This window comes from Quercus suber, unplaced genomic scaffold (assembly GCF_002906115.3).
Source record: "Quercus suber isolate HL8 unplaced genomic scaffold, Cork oak 2.0 scaffold_1057, whole genome shotgun sequence".
NCBI lineage: Eukaryota > Viridiplantae > Streptophyta > Magnoliopsida > Fagales > Fagaceae > Quercus > Quercus suber.
In genome coordinates, this window is record NW_027070465.1 from 47,317 (window position 1) to 63,069 (window position 15,753).

General features: G+C 34.4%; 1 protein-coding gene and 1 non-coding gene across 3 annotated transcripts; both read left to right on the top strand.

The window, feature by feature from the left end:
- The first annotated feature begins 3,163 nt into the window (after positions 1–3,163).
- On the top strand, positions 3,164–13,619 carry LOC112033613 (kinesin-like protein KIN-14J). 2 transcript variants are annotated; one of them, XM_065769117.1, is made up of 23 exons: positions 3,164–3,440; positions 3,736–3,834; positions 4,325–4,472; positions 4,573–4,730; positions 4,881–4,979; positions 5,342–5,585; positions 6,009–6,136; positions 6,244–6,327; positions 6,455–6,532; positions 6,654–6,746; positions 6,825–6,854; positions 7,568–7,909; positions 7,989–8,070; positions 8,169–8,264; positions 8,411–8,587; positions 8,715–8,821; positions 8,909–9,087; positions 9,254–9,418; positions 9,510–9,763; positions 9,884–10,047; positions 11,187–11,746; positions 12,448–12,572; positions 13,288–13,619. In XM_065769117.1, exons 3-23 carry the CDS (start codon positions 4,376–4,378, stop codon positions 13,347–13,349), a joined length of 3,324 nt encoding a protein of 1,107 aa, XP_065625189.1. In that variant the 5' UTR covers positions 3,164–3,440; positions 3,736–3,834; positions 4,325–4,375; the 3' UTR covers positions 13,350–13,619. The 2 variants fall into 2 exon arrangements, with proteins under 2 accessions (XP_065625189.1, XP_023922171.1); XM_024066403.2 differs by lacking the exon at positions 3,736–3,834.
- A 1,740-nt stretch (positions 13,620–15,359) lies between these two features.
- Positions 15,360–15,433, top strand: TRNAV-CAC (transfer RNA valine (anticodon CAC)). The gene has a single exon. It is a non-coding gene; the product is annotated as a tRNA-Val (tRNA).
- Positions 15,434–15,753: the final 320 nt, after the last annotated feature.

Sequence of the window (15,753 nt, forward strand, 5' to 3'; positions counted from 1 at the left end):
TGAATTAAAGAGATGAGATTTGTGGATTTGATTTGGCTTTGATTTTTTTGGGTTTCTGACTGGGTTCATGTTCAACAACAAATCTAAATTCCTGTTTTTTATTTTTATTTTTTTTAATTTATTTAAATTGATAAATTATTTTTTTGCTCATATGTTGATGTGTCATTTTATATAATTATTTTAGTTGTCTCCTAAGTTTTAAGAATGCCAACCATGTACACCGTTTGCCACGTATGTATTTTTTGTTAGTGAGTTAACGGTAGAGATTAAATTGCGTGCAAATTGAAAATATCAAGGACTAAATTGATTGTTACCAAAATATAGAGACTAAATTGAGTTCAAGTTGAAAATATCAGAAACTAAATTGATTGTTACCAAAATATAGAAACCAAATTAATCGTGACTTCAAAGGGTAGGAGCGGAAATAGTGTTTTAGCCTTACCTAAATTTAACAGTTTGAAAACATGAAATTGAAGTATAAATAAGCTCTTTACACCTACTCTCACCTACCTTCTTTAATTGAAATTGAAGTATAAATAAGCCAATTACACCTACTCTCACCAACCTTCTTTAATTGTTGAATCTTCTCTGTTACATGGCACAACACTAATTAGCTTCTTTATCGTTGAGTCTACAATATTAACAATACTTACTTTTGATGTCCTATAATCCTTGATATTAATCTTTCCATATTTTTTTTTGTTTGTTGAGAAAAATTAATATTTTTTGTGCTTTTTTAATTCAATATGTCCTTTTATTTTAAATATAGGTATTGTGGGGACAATTCATTTTTGGCTTAAAGTCCCACGTTGAAAAGATTGTTTTTCTCTTTCTACCTTATAAGCGATGAGCCAATAGAGTAAGAGTACTATTAGTTTGGATTCTTTTATTGTGGAGACAATTTTTGCCTCAAGACCAAGTGTTGCACTTGTAATCATTTTTGGCTTAGAGTCCCACATTGGAAAGATTGCCTTCCTCTTTTTACCTTATAAGGGATGAGCCAATGGAGTAAGAGTACCATTACTTTGGTTAGGAAGACAATCTTTCCAATGTAGGACTCTAAGTCAAAAATGATTACAAGTGCAACACTTGGTCTTAAGGCAAAAATTGTCTCCACAGGTGTAAATACACTTTTAGTTCCTACATTTTGACTTTTTTTCATTTTAGTTTTTATATTTTATTTTTACCACTTTTAGTCTCTAAACCAATTAACGCGGGACATTTAAATCCATGAAGCACCATTCTATCACCAAACAAGTGAACAGTAGCCATTTTAGTGTAATCTAAACTTCTGAAATATCATGAAATTTTGAAATTCTACTTTCTTTAATACATATAACAAATTAAACAACTTCCAGCTCATCTAAGAAAGTACAAAGAAGGAGAAAGGCAACCTCCAAACCAGAGCTTGCCCTGTTATTTTATTGATCCATCAGCCATATTAACTTTCCTCGTTAGTTTGGTGACGGAATGGTACTTAAAAGATTTAAATGTCCCGCGTTAATTGGTTTAAGAACTAAAAGTAGTAAAAATAAAATATAGGGACTAAAATAGAAAAAAGTCAAAATATAGGGACTAAAAGTATATTCAACGCTTTAAATATATAATGACAAGTAGTAATATGTTTTAATCTTCATATTTTATTTAGTTAGTAAGTGATGTGACACTCTCTCATTAAAAAAAAAAAAAATTACTTTTAAAAATGTATTGAAAATAAACAAAACCTTAAAAAATCATACTTAAAATTGCAATTTAATTAATCACATAAAATCAAACTAATATTTATCAAACAACACAATAATATAAGTCAAATTTAAACAAAAGAATGCCCCATTTGAGACGTGGGACAAAAAACTTGCCCCGTCTCTACTTCCTAGTCCGGTAGTCCCTACCCAACTGGGTGCGTTGGAATGAGGTAAAGTAAATTTGTTATCCTAATTAAAATTATATTGAGTTGAAGTCACACTTAAAAAGTCAACACATCTATGGACAAAATGATTTTTATCCAAATCATATCCAAGTGTTTGGGTATGGAGTACCTTTGTTTGTTTCTAAAAGAGAAGAAAAAAAAGAATGATAATTATCTCACATTACATAAGAGAGTATTATGTGTAATATAATTTATTTTACTTTCTCTTAAAAGTTATTATAACTTTTGAGTGGAGTCTGAGAGATAAAATTAAAATTATTTCAAATTTTAAAAATATAAATTATAACTTAGGGTGTGTTTGTTTTGCCTGAAAATACTTTTAGGAAATTATTTTACAAATTTGTGTGTGTTTGGCAGCTATGGAAAATACGGTCAACGGAAAATCAAATACGCTTTGACCAGAAAATAAACCATTTTGAGCGTAAATGATTTTACACTTTGATTTTACCTTCAAAGCGTTTCCCAAAAACACACCCGAAGAGAGAGAGAGTGAGAGTACACACCTGAAGATAGAGAGAGAGCTCGAAGGGAAAGTGAAGAAGACAACTGATCTCGTCGCCGGTATCAGACTCACCCACTGATCTCGTCGCCCCCTCCATTTTTTATTGTTCAAACTTAACTCGATTCGTCAAAGCCCATATCGCACCCCAGAAAACCCATTCGCCAAACCCCAGATCGTACCACCGCACCACAACCCATATTGCACCACCGCACCCAATCCCAGCTCGCACCGGTCTCGTCACACCCTAACACCGGCGATGCTCGATTTCTCTCTTTCTCGATCTACCTCTCCCTTTCCCTCATCCACCGATCACTCTCTCTTCCTCCCTCTCTCTGTTTGATCGACATTTTTGACTTTAATCAGTGTTTTGTTAACATATTTTGTTTTTGTAAGTTTATATATTGAAATTTTGTATAATGAAATTTGTTTGGAAGCTGAGAAAATGGTTGTGAAAATGTGAGAAAGTAGGAAAATAACATTTTCAGAACATAACTAAATACTAGAAAATATTTTTCAAAGCATTTTTTTGAAATGAAATCAAACACTTGAAAATATTTTATTTTCTTGAAAATAACATTTTTGAAAAATATTTATTTGCTGAAAAATATTTTACATAAACCAAATACAAAAAATATTTTTCTTTTCCAAAAATTATATTTTTAAAAAATATTTATTTTTTGAAAAATATTTTACATGAACCAAACACAATCGTAATCATTTTTCATAAAAAAAAAACGAAAAAAAAAAAAAAAACCGAAAATCTAACAAACTCTCTCTCTCCTCTCTCATCGCTCCGTCCGGTCTCCGAAATCTCGGGCAAGAGTTTCGGCATTTAACGATCAGAAATTTCGGGCCCTTTCTCTTTCTGTAACGGATCGGTCCGAAACGAAACGCCATTACTCAGAGCTCCGATCTCTCTCTCTCTCCCTCTCTCTCACAGAGCTCTGTGATTTGCCGAAAGAGATCTCAACCACATTTTCCCACACAATCGTGCTATGAATCCTCCAGGTTCGTATCTTCAATCCACATTCCGTCCGTACGTCTCGCATTTCTTCAAATCTTCGGGCTTCGTACAGATCCGATGGCCAATTTGTTGTTGTTGTTATTATTTTTCTGAAATGTAGGTCAGTGGATTTGAATGATCTGTGAGAATTGTCATTGCCAAAAAACAAAAAAAAAAAAAAGCTTTTTTTTTTTGTGTGTTAAAATTATGGTCTGTTTGGTGGCTGAGAAAATGTAGATCAAGAAGAAGGAAGCTCAATTTCGTTGTTGTTTACTTAATTGTTTATTTTATTGAACACAGAGAATGCGTAAATTAAACTCATTTTGAGCAGAAGGATTCTAGGGCTAGAGTTTGCGTGGATTTCTTTTTCAGAAAGTGTTGGAGAAGAAAAGAATTATTGTAAGGCACAAGCTTTTAATTTTTTTTTTTGGGTTAATAATTGTAATTAGTAAAAAATTATGGAAAAGTTACATATTTAATTTAGAATTACTTTGCTCTATGACCAAGTTGCTATCTTTTCCAATTTGAACATTTAGATTGCTTATTTCCGTGATAAAGACTGGCCTTTTATTGAAGAATCTGATGCATTTTGCCGACTGTGTTTATGAGAATTCGTGGCGAAGTTTAATATCATCTGGGGTGAAAAATTTTCACCAATAAATTGTTTGCTTATGAAGTTTCTGTCTTTACTTGTAATTTGGTGTTGTGCATGGCCTACCATCAAAATTGAGTATAAGTTTATCAAATGATTATAAATTGAATAATTTTTTTTTTTGAGAAGGAAATTGAATCATTGCTGAAGCCAATTATTCAAAAAAAATTTTTTTTTTTAAATTTTTTATTATTTAAATTTCTTCTAATTTATGTGCGCGGAATACTATCTCTGTAGCATTGTGTCCATAGTTGATCAAGGAAAGAAGGCATTTGAGAAGGTCTCATCATGAGCTCCCAGAATGAGAATGGGGGATTTGGCTATTCAAATGGGGCTCATGGTGAATATGTTGAACAGCTGGAAAGTTTTAGGGTTATGGCCGAAGGTAACCAAGTTATATACTCCCTTTCTCTCCATATTTATTTGCACATAGCTTAGTCGCATTTTATATTCCTCTTTGTCCTTGTTTTACACTTGTTATATAGGTAACCAGCAGTCTTCTCTGGTGGAGTGGATAAATGGTATGCTTCCTCATTTAAGCTTACCATTGGAAGCTTCTGAGGAGGATCTGAGAGCATGCTTGATTGATGGCACTGTTTTATGCAGTGTTTTGAACAAGCTTAGTCCCGGTTTGATAGAAATGGTAGGATTACCTTCTGTGTTGTTTGTTTATAACCTGTTTGGATATGTTATCAAATTGAGGTTTATGACTTTTTTTTTTGGGATCTGTTTCTAAGTCGTACTGCTCCATTTTAACTTTTTTTTTTATTCTTTAAAAATGTTTCCTACTTAGAGAGGCAATTTGGAGCCCGCTCTCTTAAATGTCCAAAAGTTCTTGGCAGCTATCAATGAAATAGGATTGCCTGGATTTGAACTATCAGATCTAGAGCAGGTACGTTTCTAGCATTGCAATATAGAATGCTTATTTCATTGCACTAGTCAATCATATAATTTGGTTTCACTGAAATTGACAACAATGACTTGGCCTTGGGTCTGTTACATTAAACCTTGACCTTAGGTTCCTTACACAAACACCATACGTATTGACCCATCAGCCCTAAAGAAATTCTAAAAATGTATTGGTCTACGAAAGCAGCTCTTAGTTCAATTATTTTTTGCTGAATTGTTTTAACTTGAATTGACTTGCAGCTCTATGTGGTTTTGCTAAAATTATAACTCTGGGTCCTTTTTTTATTGCTTCCAACTTTCAAATTTTCTCATACTCATTTTAGTCGATGGTATGAGATTTTGCAGGGATCTATGGTGCCAGTTCTTCAGTGCCTTAATAATCTTAGAGTGCATTTTAATTCTAATGCTGGGGTAGAGAACGTGCAAAATCATTTGAGAAGAAGATGGGATCTCTCAGAGGTAGGCTCTTTAGAGGGAATTGGTTCCCAAGGGGATGTATCACATGGACAACACTTGATTAAAAATGGAGGGGATTGGCAAGGAGATTCAGTTGAAGCCAAATTTCAACATTCTTTTCCTGGTGCTTCAGGTATGCTTATTGCTATCTTGATTGATAGGGTATGTGTGGATGATGCCTAGATTGTGGTGAATGTATGTGTAAATTCAAATAGATGATGTGTTGAGATCATGAATGCAGTAAGTATGTGATGTAGCACAAGTTGTTGTTTGGGGGAATTGGCCTTAGGGCAGTGGTGGGCAGCCTTAACTAATGAGTGAGTAGATGTGTTCATTGCAATGGACTTTAAGAAGCATGGATTACAATAGGGGTATGAATTGGGGGCAGTGGAGGGTTTGCATTGCAATTCATTATCTTGGACATGAGAAGCAACCACTGAAAAAAGGGGGGGGGGGGTGGGGACACGTATCTCATTCTGCCTGCCAAATGAAAAATGTTGTTTGTAGTGTTCTTATTGCTTATTTTATCATGCTTTTTCCCCCCTTTTGCTTGTAGAGTTGTCAGATGCTTTACTACATCATCTTGGATCTAAGTTTCATGAGGTGTTGCAATTAAAGCAAGGATGTTTTGCTGATTCTTCTGATGCCAAAATTTTGGAGATGATCAAGTCGAACAGTTTGGATGTAAGTTGCTCCCCCCCTTCCCCCTCTTATCATTATTTTTTTTGCTTCTGTTGTTCAACTGTAAGTTTGATGCTGTTCTTATGTTTTATTGCCATTCTATTGTGCAGAATGCATCAACTCAATCACTTTTCAACATAGTGAATAAGATTCTAGACGATAGCATGCAAAGAAAGAATGGGGATGTACCTAATGTATGGCAGTAAGAGGATGCAAGGATGCTATATAACTAAAGCATGCATGAACTTACTTTTTTATGATTATTTTTCTTTATTTTTTCCATTTTGTATCTCTCACTGGTGTTTTTCCTCCATTTTCCAGTGTGTGGCATGGCTGTTGAGAAAAGTTATGCAAGTGATTGAGCAGCGAATTTCAACCCTAGCAGAAAACTTAAAAATTGTAAAATAATTTATGGATTTATTTTTTGCTTAGTAAGAATACACACACACACACACACACACATATATATATTTATATTGCTCATGAGTAAAAAAGTGTTTGTATTATTTTATGCTTGCAGCAAAACAAACTTTTTAAGGCTCGTGAGGAGAAATATCAATCAAAAATTAGAGTACTTGAAACCCTTTCGATAGGAGCTGCTGAAGAATTTGAGGTGGTTTTAGTTTGAGGTGTATGCACTTTATTTCATTTCGCCCAATTGATTTTTAACTGTTGTTTTTGTTTCCTATAGGTTGTTATGGACCAATTTCAACAGATAAAGGTGCATTTCTATTCTTAGTCCTATCTTTATATTCAAAGATGATAAAACATATTTCTTTTGTTGATCCTTGAGTTTGATGGCTGTGTTATATTATGAGCATTCCAAAGTATTTCATATGACATCCACACCTATTTTGTATCTAATGTTTTTTTGATAGGTTACTCATTTTGTATATAATGTTCTCTAATACATATTAGATATCTTTAAATTTTTAGTAATTCATGACTTATTTCTGCTGATGAATGTTTATTTTAGTTGTGCCACTTATTTTGAAGAGTTCTTGAACTACTAGTACTTATAGTTAGCTGTACAAGTTGATAATAATGTATGATGAAATTATATTGTTTTAAGTGAAAAAAATCTCAAGTTTATTATTTCTACTCTTTTGAAGGAAGTAATCATATTAAGGTTAATTATTATGAAGCAAATATGTCAAATTTTTGTCATTTTGATGTTGTTTGCAAGTCTATGTTGTATGTGTATCCACTATGTAAGTTTATATTACATATTTAATGAAGTGTGGGTAATAAGTAGGTCTTGGTTGAAACCTGCTCAGTCTGTTTTGCCTGATTAGTGGTAATGAAGATTGTTTGTGAATTTATATGTCTTAGATTTTATTATTATTATTAAATTTGTACAAAAAGGAAGAACTGCTACAACAAGAAGGTACCATTGGTTATTTTGTTTGTGACTTTACATTTTGGATTTTGCAGATTGAGAAGGTCAAAACAGAAAATAAAAAGAAACTTGAAGAGCATGATATGATAGAATTAAGGAAACGGAAGGATCATTGTGATATTGAGATTATGAAACTAAAACAAGAACTAGAAGTGACCAAAAGGATGCATGAAGATCATTGCTTGCAATTAGAAACAACTGCTAAGGAAGCTAAAGTTGAGTTGGAGAATCAGTTAAAAGAATTTGAGTGCCTTTTATCAGATTCAAGGAAGAAGGTGGAAGAACTTGAGAAGTTTTCTGAATCTAAATTGCGAAGATTGAAAAAGAAAGAGCGAATCTACAAGAGCTTTATAGATAATCATTTTGGAGCTTTGCAGGTTTACCTTAGTACACATGGATTTAATTTCATTTCTTGTCTTTAGCGATCCTATAACACAACTTTATGATTTTGTTTAGGAATCGAGGGCAACTTTAGAGTCCATAAAACATGAAGCCTTGAAGACAAAAAGAGGTTATGCAGAGGAATTCAGATGCTTGGGTAGGATTGATGATTCACAGTTTGTTTATTTACTACTTGGACATTTGTTTATTTACTATTTGGGCATTTTCTCATGACGTCCTTTTTTTCTTGAATAGGATTGAAACTTGAAGGACTAGCAGATGCAGCTCAAAATTACCATGCAGTTCTAGCAGAAAACCGTAGGTTATATAATGAGGTTCAGGATCTAAAAGGTACGTCACTTAGTATGGTTTTGCCCCCTCTTTTTTTAGTTTATTTCTTTATTGAAGAATAAAAACACTTTATGTTCACGATGGAAATGGTTATGCCATCGTATGAGTGTTTGAGCTTGTTCTCTCTCTCTCTCTCTGTTATATAGGAAATATTAGAGTATATTGTCGAATAAGACCATTCCTTCCTGGACAAAGTAAGAAGCATACCACCATTGAATATATTGGTGAAAATGGTGAATTAGTCATTATGAATCCATCTAAAGGAAAAGACAGCCGTAGGATGTTCAAGTTTAACAAGGTTTTTCATCCAACTTCTACACAAGGTATTAATTTCTAAATGAATGGTGTTTACCTTTTTCATCACTTTTTGCTCTAACTGCTACATTCCTTTGTTAGTGAAGAAATATTGATTTTCTAATTATTATTTGTTTATATACTATACATTGATAGAGGAGGTCTTTATGGATACTCAACCGTTGATTCGATCAGTCCTTGACGGATACAATGTTTGCATATTTGCTTATGGACAAACTGGCTCAGGAAAGACCTATACAATGGTATCCAAATCATTTATATTGTATTGTTTTTAATATTTTTTTTATGGCCGAAAGTTGTTCCTTACGCCTTTATCTTGTTTCTTTTAGAGTGGGCCTAGTGTATCATCAAAGGAGGATTGGGGTGTCAACTATCGGGCCTTAAATGATCTTTTCCAGATCTCCCAAAGCAGGAAAAGCTCCATTGCATATGAAGTTGGAGTTCAAATGGTTGAGATTTATAATGAACAAGTCCGTGATCTACTCTCAAGCGATGGTCCTCAAAAAAGATATCCTTTAATTTTTTTTCCCTTATGGTTTTCCTTTTTCTTTTCTTGGGATTTCATTCTTAATTATAAGTTTCTCTATTTGATTAGTAAATTTGAGTGCTCTTAGTTGCTTCTATTCACCTTATTATGTTATTGAAAAGGTTTTTGTTTCCTTTGACTTGCACACACTTGGGATTTGGAGCACTACCCAACCGAATGGGTTAGCTGTCCCTGATGCTAGCATGCACTCTGTTGAATCTACTTCAGATGTCTTAGAGTTTATGCATATCGGGTTAATGAATAGAGCAGTAGGTGCCACTGCCTTGAATGAAAGAAGTAGCAGATCCCATTGGTTGTATTCTTGATGCTAAGTCATTTTCTCACCTACTTTTCATGGTTGTTATTTTCTTTTAACATGGTTGTAATTCAATCATATGGTGCAGTGTTCTCACTGTTCATGTTCGAGGAACGGACTTGGAGACTAATGCTGTCCTGCGTGGTAGTCTACATTTGGTAGATCTTGCTGGTAGTGAAAGAGTAGATCGGTCCGAAGCTACTGGGGATCGGCTTAGGGAGGCACAACATATAAACAAGTCACTATCAGCTCTTGGAGATGTAATATTTGCTCTAGCGCAAAAGAGTTCACATGTACCATATAGAAACAGCAAATTAACTCAAGTACTTCAAAGTTCCTTAGGTACTTGCCTTATATTTTGCCTTTGACTATGGTAATAACATATGAGTTGATATTATAATTATGAGTTTCTTTTTTATTCGAGTCTTGTATCATATTTCTTTTGTCTTCTCCAAATTGTAGGTGGTCAAGCAAAAACCCTTATGTTTGTACAGCTTAATCCAGATACGGATTCATATTCCGAAACCATAAGTACCCTGAAGTTTGCAGAGAGAGTTTCTGGTGTTGAGTTAGGTGCTGCTCGGAGCAACAAAGAGGGAAGAGATGTTAGAGAATTGATGGAACAGGTCCGATCTTTCATTTTTTTTAACAATTTTATTGTCTTTTTTCCCTCTTAAAAGTTTTTGATTGGAGATATCCTGATATGCCATTGTGCTCTAAACAATAAGCTAGGTATTTCATGAGGATATCAATATTTTTGTTATGCTATAGAAATGGATATATTCATTTATACAATCCTTGAAAATCCTATGAAAAGCAATCAGTTGCAATCATGAATAATTTTAATAATTCCACTTGATATTTAGGGTAAGTTTGTAAAATAGGCTGAAGAAAATTGTACCAGTAGCTCATAAAGATTCTTTCCATTGAGCTCTAGGTCGATAGCATTTCCTCCTTCCATAATAATGGGATGGAGGGTGAAGTTGCATGTTTTAGGCCCATTGGGTGTGTACTTACCATTAAAACAAAATCTGCTAGTACTGAAATTCTTCATCATGATGGTCAAGTTTGCACTGCGCTTGTAAGGGATGGGTCTTGGTCATCATACCCAGGCATTTTACATGCATATTCCACTTCTATTTTATGTCTCTAAGTTTTGGGTGGAATTTTTTGATTAATTATGGCAAAATCAGTCAAAAATGCTCCCCCCCAAAAAAAAAAAAAAAAAAAAAAAAAAAAAAAAAACATAGGTGGTTGGAACTTGCATTACTTAGTTATGAACAAGATTGAGCCCAAGAGGATTCTTAAGCACTATTGGGCCAAGAGTAGTAGATAATTTATGGGTTGGTGATCCTATTTGCAAAGGAGTGCCCTTCTGTAAATTATTTTTCAATCTATGCTCATAATTTTTTGTCAGCAGAACATGTCCATGAAGTGGGCATAAGAGTGACACTGATTGGTACTCATTTTAGCATGGCCATGGGCCACCACTGGTAATAACTCGGTGATTGCTCACATTGAACTTTTCCTCTCTGGCTAGGAAGCACCCATGAATTTTTTCCCAAAGTTTGGCTCTCATAATTGTGCACATCCCAATTTTATTTGCAAAATCATTTGCATGCTTTAAAGAAATTTTGTTTCTTTGTTAGCTTGATGGGACCTGATTTAAGATTTCTTGACTTCTTAAGCTCTATACAGTCCATTTTGCCCTCCCATATTATGGCCTACCATATTCGTTCAGTCTGATTTCCTTTTCATCTTGCAGGTGGCATCCCTTAAGGACATAGTTGCAAAGAAAGATGAGGAGATTGACCGCTTGCAGCTTTCCAAGGCTAATGTCAATGGGGTGAAGCATGGTATGATCTCATTAAGGTATGGGTCTCTCTCTCCAAGAAGAGCTTCCATAGGGGATACTCAACATACCCAAAGACTGTCTGAAGGAAAAGGATCAGGGCAGATTGAGAAAGCAGCTTCGGATATAGACAATGGCTCCGAGTACAGTGATAAGCATTCTGAAGCTGGTTCTCAGCAGTCATTGGACGAATTTAGACATCAGAAGGAATTGTCCACTCAATCGAGGCTATTTGGAGGGGATGTCGGTCAGCAATTTTCTGAAGACATTGAGCTCTTGGGCTTTGGGAATGCAGATTCTGATGAAAGATTAAGTGATATTTCTGATGGTGGTCTTTCAATGGGAACAGAAACTGATGGCTCTATATCCAGTGTTGTGGAGTACACTCTTTTCCCTGAAGTTGCAAAGTCTGCTGAAAGCACACCTCCAGAGAGCATCCCAGCTGAGAAGACTCCAGTTCAGAAAACGGAGAAGTAAGTCTTTTTCATTTTTATAATGGTTGGTGTAATGTTCTTAATGCTAGAGAACTGGCTGTTGTCTGCCTGATTACTAACTTTCTTGTGCTGCTACTAGGCAACTAACAAAGAAATCGGCATATGTTTCTCCTATATGAAATTTCTACACGTGAATTTTGACTCTAGGAATACTTTGTGATGCCAATGAAAGCAACAAATGTTTTGTAAATCTTAAATTGTGCACCACTACCCTACTGCAACCTGGATTTTGGAAAAAGTTTCCCTGAGCATTGCAATCTGACATGTTCTCTGCGGTGAAACTTATCTAAGTGTTGGGATCTGCATTGGAGCTTCTTTAAATTTTAATTAAAGGGCCCCTTATCTTGGCCTGACTTTCAGTGATACCATATCTCTAGTTTTAATTACAAAAGTTACTAGCATTTAAAAAAAAAAAAAAATCCGGGAGCTTTTTGCTGCATTTATTATTGTGAAAGAAAGCTCTTATAGCTGTTTGGTCAGTGACATTTTGTTTGGGGCTCCAAAAAAGGGGCCTTCATGTGTGTGGCCCGTGTGGGTTGGTGGGGAGGGGGAGTAAGGGTGCATGCTTGTTTTCGGGCATGTGATTTGGTTTATGTATATTTGCTTGAATGCAGTCCAATTTCACCTGACTTTGTTAGTTATGAATCACACCCGATTTCCTTATATTTGTTTGAATGCAGGTCGCCTTTGCTTGAACCCAGGCCAACTTTTCCATCTAAACTCCCAAAGCCACCTCAAAAGCTAGGGCAGGCAAAATCATCTCGGCTTTCTTTGACCACCAAAAGCACCTTAAAGGTTTCATCAAGTATGTATTTTTTTGAGGATGTGTATTTTTTTTTTTTCCTCTTATTACTAGGCTCTATAAAATGATTGTAGTTGAAATGAGAATGTTAAGATGGATAAGTGAACACGGGAATGCTAGGATTCGAAATAAGGAAATCCACTTAAAGATAGGGATAGTCTTATTGATGAAAAGATGAGTGAGGGTTTCTTAAGATGGTTCGGTTATGTTTAAAGAAGAACGACTAATGCAATAGTAAAAATAAAATGAGTTGGTCCAAGTTGAGAGAACAAAAAAATAATAATAACAATATAAGGCTAAAGGAAGACCAAAATCACATAAGTAGAAATAATAATAAAAAAGGACATGTCAATTAAGTTAGTGATAAAAAGTATGATTTTAGAGAAAGTAGAATGTAATCTATTGAAGATCCATAGCTGACTTCAAAATTTTGGGACAACTAAGGTTTTGTTTGTTGTTGTATTACTAGACGGTAGCTTTTTAATTTTACTGTTGTAATAATTGGTATCTGACCCATGCTCTTCTCTCTTTGGGAAAATATCTTATACATCCGGCGTATAAGATCTTTGTGAGACTAACATATGGTGGGGCCCATATATCAGTCTCACAAATATATCTTATTATACGCCTGGCTCATACAAGAATTTCTCCCTCTCTAGACTTCTCTCCCCCACTTGTGCCCTACTCATTTTCCCAACTTCCATCTTATGCATGTCAGGTGCTAGGAAAGCTTTTGCTGGCAGCTCCTCTGTATCAAAGACCCCCAAACGGTGGCAGTAGATTTGAAGGCAATTTGGATGGCCGAATTCTTATGCCCAACACTAGCTTGTATTCTTGTTAGGGTTACACTGTAGTATGTATTCTAACTTTACTGTGCTTACTTGTAGATTATGTTCTGCTTACATTTATAGTGCATTGGAAGAGGCGATTGGAAACTGACACTTTGTAAAGTATGTAGTTTAGGATCAATGCATCATAGTGCAACTTCCGTTTGTTGGGTTTCGATACTCTGTCCAGCACATTTTCATTTAGTTGTTTCAGTTTTTTTCATTTGCCCTATGCTTTAGGTCATCGAGAAAAGGAGGGGTTGGTTCAGGTTCTTGCCACTGAGGAAAAAAAAAGTCCGTTAATTTTAGGGGTTTTGGGAAAGCAATTATCAAAGATATAGCATGTTTCTCTTAGAAGTCCTCAAAACACAAAAGGCCTTTGAATTTTGTCTTCAAACACGATTTTACCTTTTATGGCATTATGTAAAGCATGCTATTTTTCTTTTTAAACTCCGTGTGAACAGTTAAAAAAAAGAACTTAGTGGAGTATAGTTTGAGCTAAAATATGATTTTAATTTCAGAAACTATTGTATGAAACCATAGTGAAATTAAAAGAGGAAAAACCGGTATGGTAATCATGTTATAATGGATATTTTATTCCTTGAAAATATGTCCTTTAGTCAAACTAAAGCATCAAAAGTTTTTAGTGAATTTGATTGTAAGTCAATCCCAAGTAACATCATTAAACAATACCATGAGGCGGGCGGTTTTATGCTCAGTCCTAGGATGAGGTTAGTGCAGTAAACAACAAGGTGCCAAAACATGTAAATAGATAAGGATCTATGGTATATAGTCAAAAAGTTATACACAGTTGTAAGAGACACTTCGGGACATTTAAGTCCATGTTCTTTTTTTGATTTCTTTCTATCTTTGTATGTAGCAAGTAAAGAAGATAAGTTTGATATGTCCTTAGGAATAATTGTACTTGAGGACATCTAGGCATGTTCTAGGTAATTCCTTTTATATTCTCTTTCTTATGCTCCATTCTTTCTATATATAGAATAACATTCCTTTGTAATAAAAACCAAGTAATAATAGAAGCTTTCCTTCAATTCTTTTTAATCTCTTTGTGTTTGTAACTGAGTGGTCGATCATTTTTTATGACCACATACGACTTATTAGCGATCTAAATCTTCCTTTTTAACTTTTCTCTCTAACATTAGAGGATAATTACACATCACCAAATCCAAATCTAGATACAACTGCTATATCGTTTTTAACAATCATATGTTATGTGTTGTCACATAATGTGAATGAGTCATTTGAAAAAATCCATATAAATGAAAGGGAGAATGCCAAACATAAGTTTTTTTTTTTTTTTTTAAAAAAAAACTTTGGAGACGTATGCATATTGTATGCATGAGATATGGATTTTAACAGCAAGGGTCACAATTGATTTATAATTAGAAGAATATTAGTAATAAGATCATGTAAAAGTGATGTCACATATATTATAATTTGCTATCTAAGTAGATTGTGAAATTTTGTTTGTTTGTAGTCATACTCTTATATGATCATCACCAAGGGCACTCATGGTTTTTATTATTATTATTATTTTTGTGCAATATTATGAGATAAAGAGATATAAAATATTCTATTTTAAAAGATCTTTTTTTCCATTTGAGGCCTTAGACCATTGCCTAAATGGGCCTAATAGTTGAGTCACACTTGACATAATTACAAGTACACCCCGAATGAAATGTACCACTATATAGTGACTAGTGAGACTGAAAAAGTGAAACTTACCGCTACAACAGCCATTAGTAAGACTACGAAAATGATGAGAATTTCCGTGATGGAATATGAACTGATTAATACAATACTTAGGGCTCCAAGCAATCAAGATATGGCCAATACTCAATAGCTAAAAAAACTCCGGGCTCAGTTTGAAGTTTTAACTGATGCGGGCAAGACTCAAATAATTAATGAAGACGTATAAAATCTTGCAGATTTGGGTCAAGACGTCTGGGTGGTGTAGTTGGTTATCACGCTAGTCTCACACACTAGAGGTCCCCGGTTCGAACCCGGGCTCAGACAATGTGCGTCAGGCTCTCCCCATTTTTTGGTCAAAATTGGAAAGGTGAACACTTCACTGTTTAATCCGGTACTGCTATTCTTTCAATCAAGATGTACTGTAATTTGGTTATTATTTCACATTAATCACTAGCCTCATGCACCTGTGATGAGGTTTTTTTTTTGATTGGATAAGTTTGTTTTGAAGACGTTGATTAGTAGGAGAGTGTCATATTTTATAGGCATTTTAAGTGGTGTTGGAGATATATTTTTACTGGACTGTCTTCAAGTTTTTTCTCGTATGGTTTAGGAGTATTTCTAAATTACATAAAAGTCCAATCTAA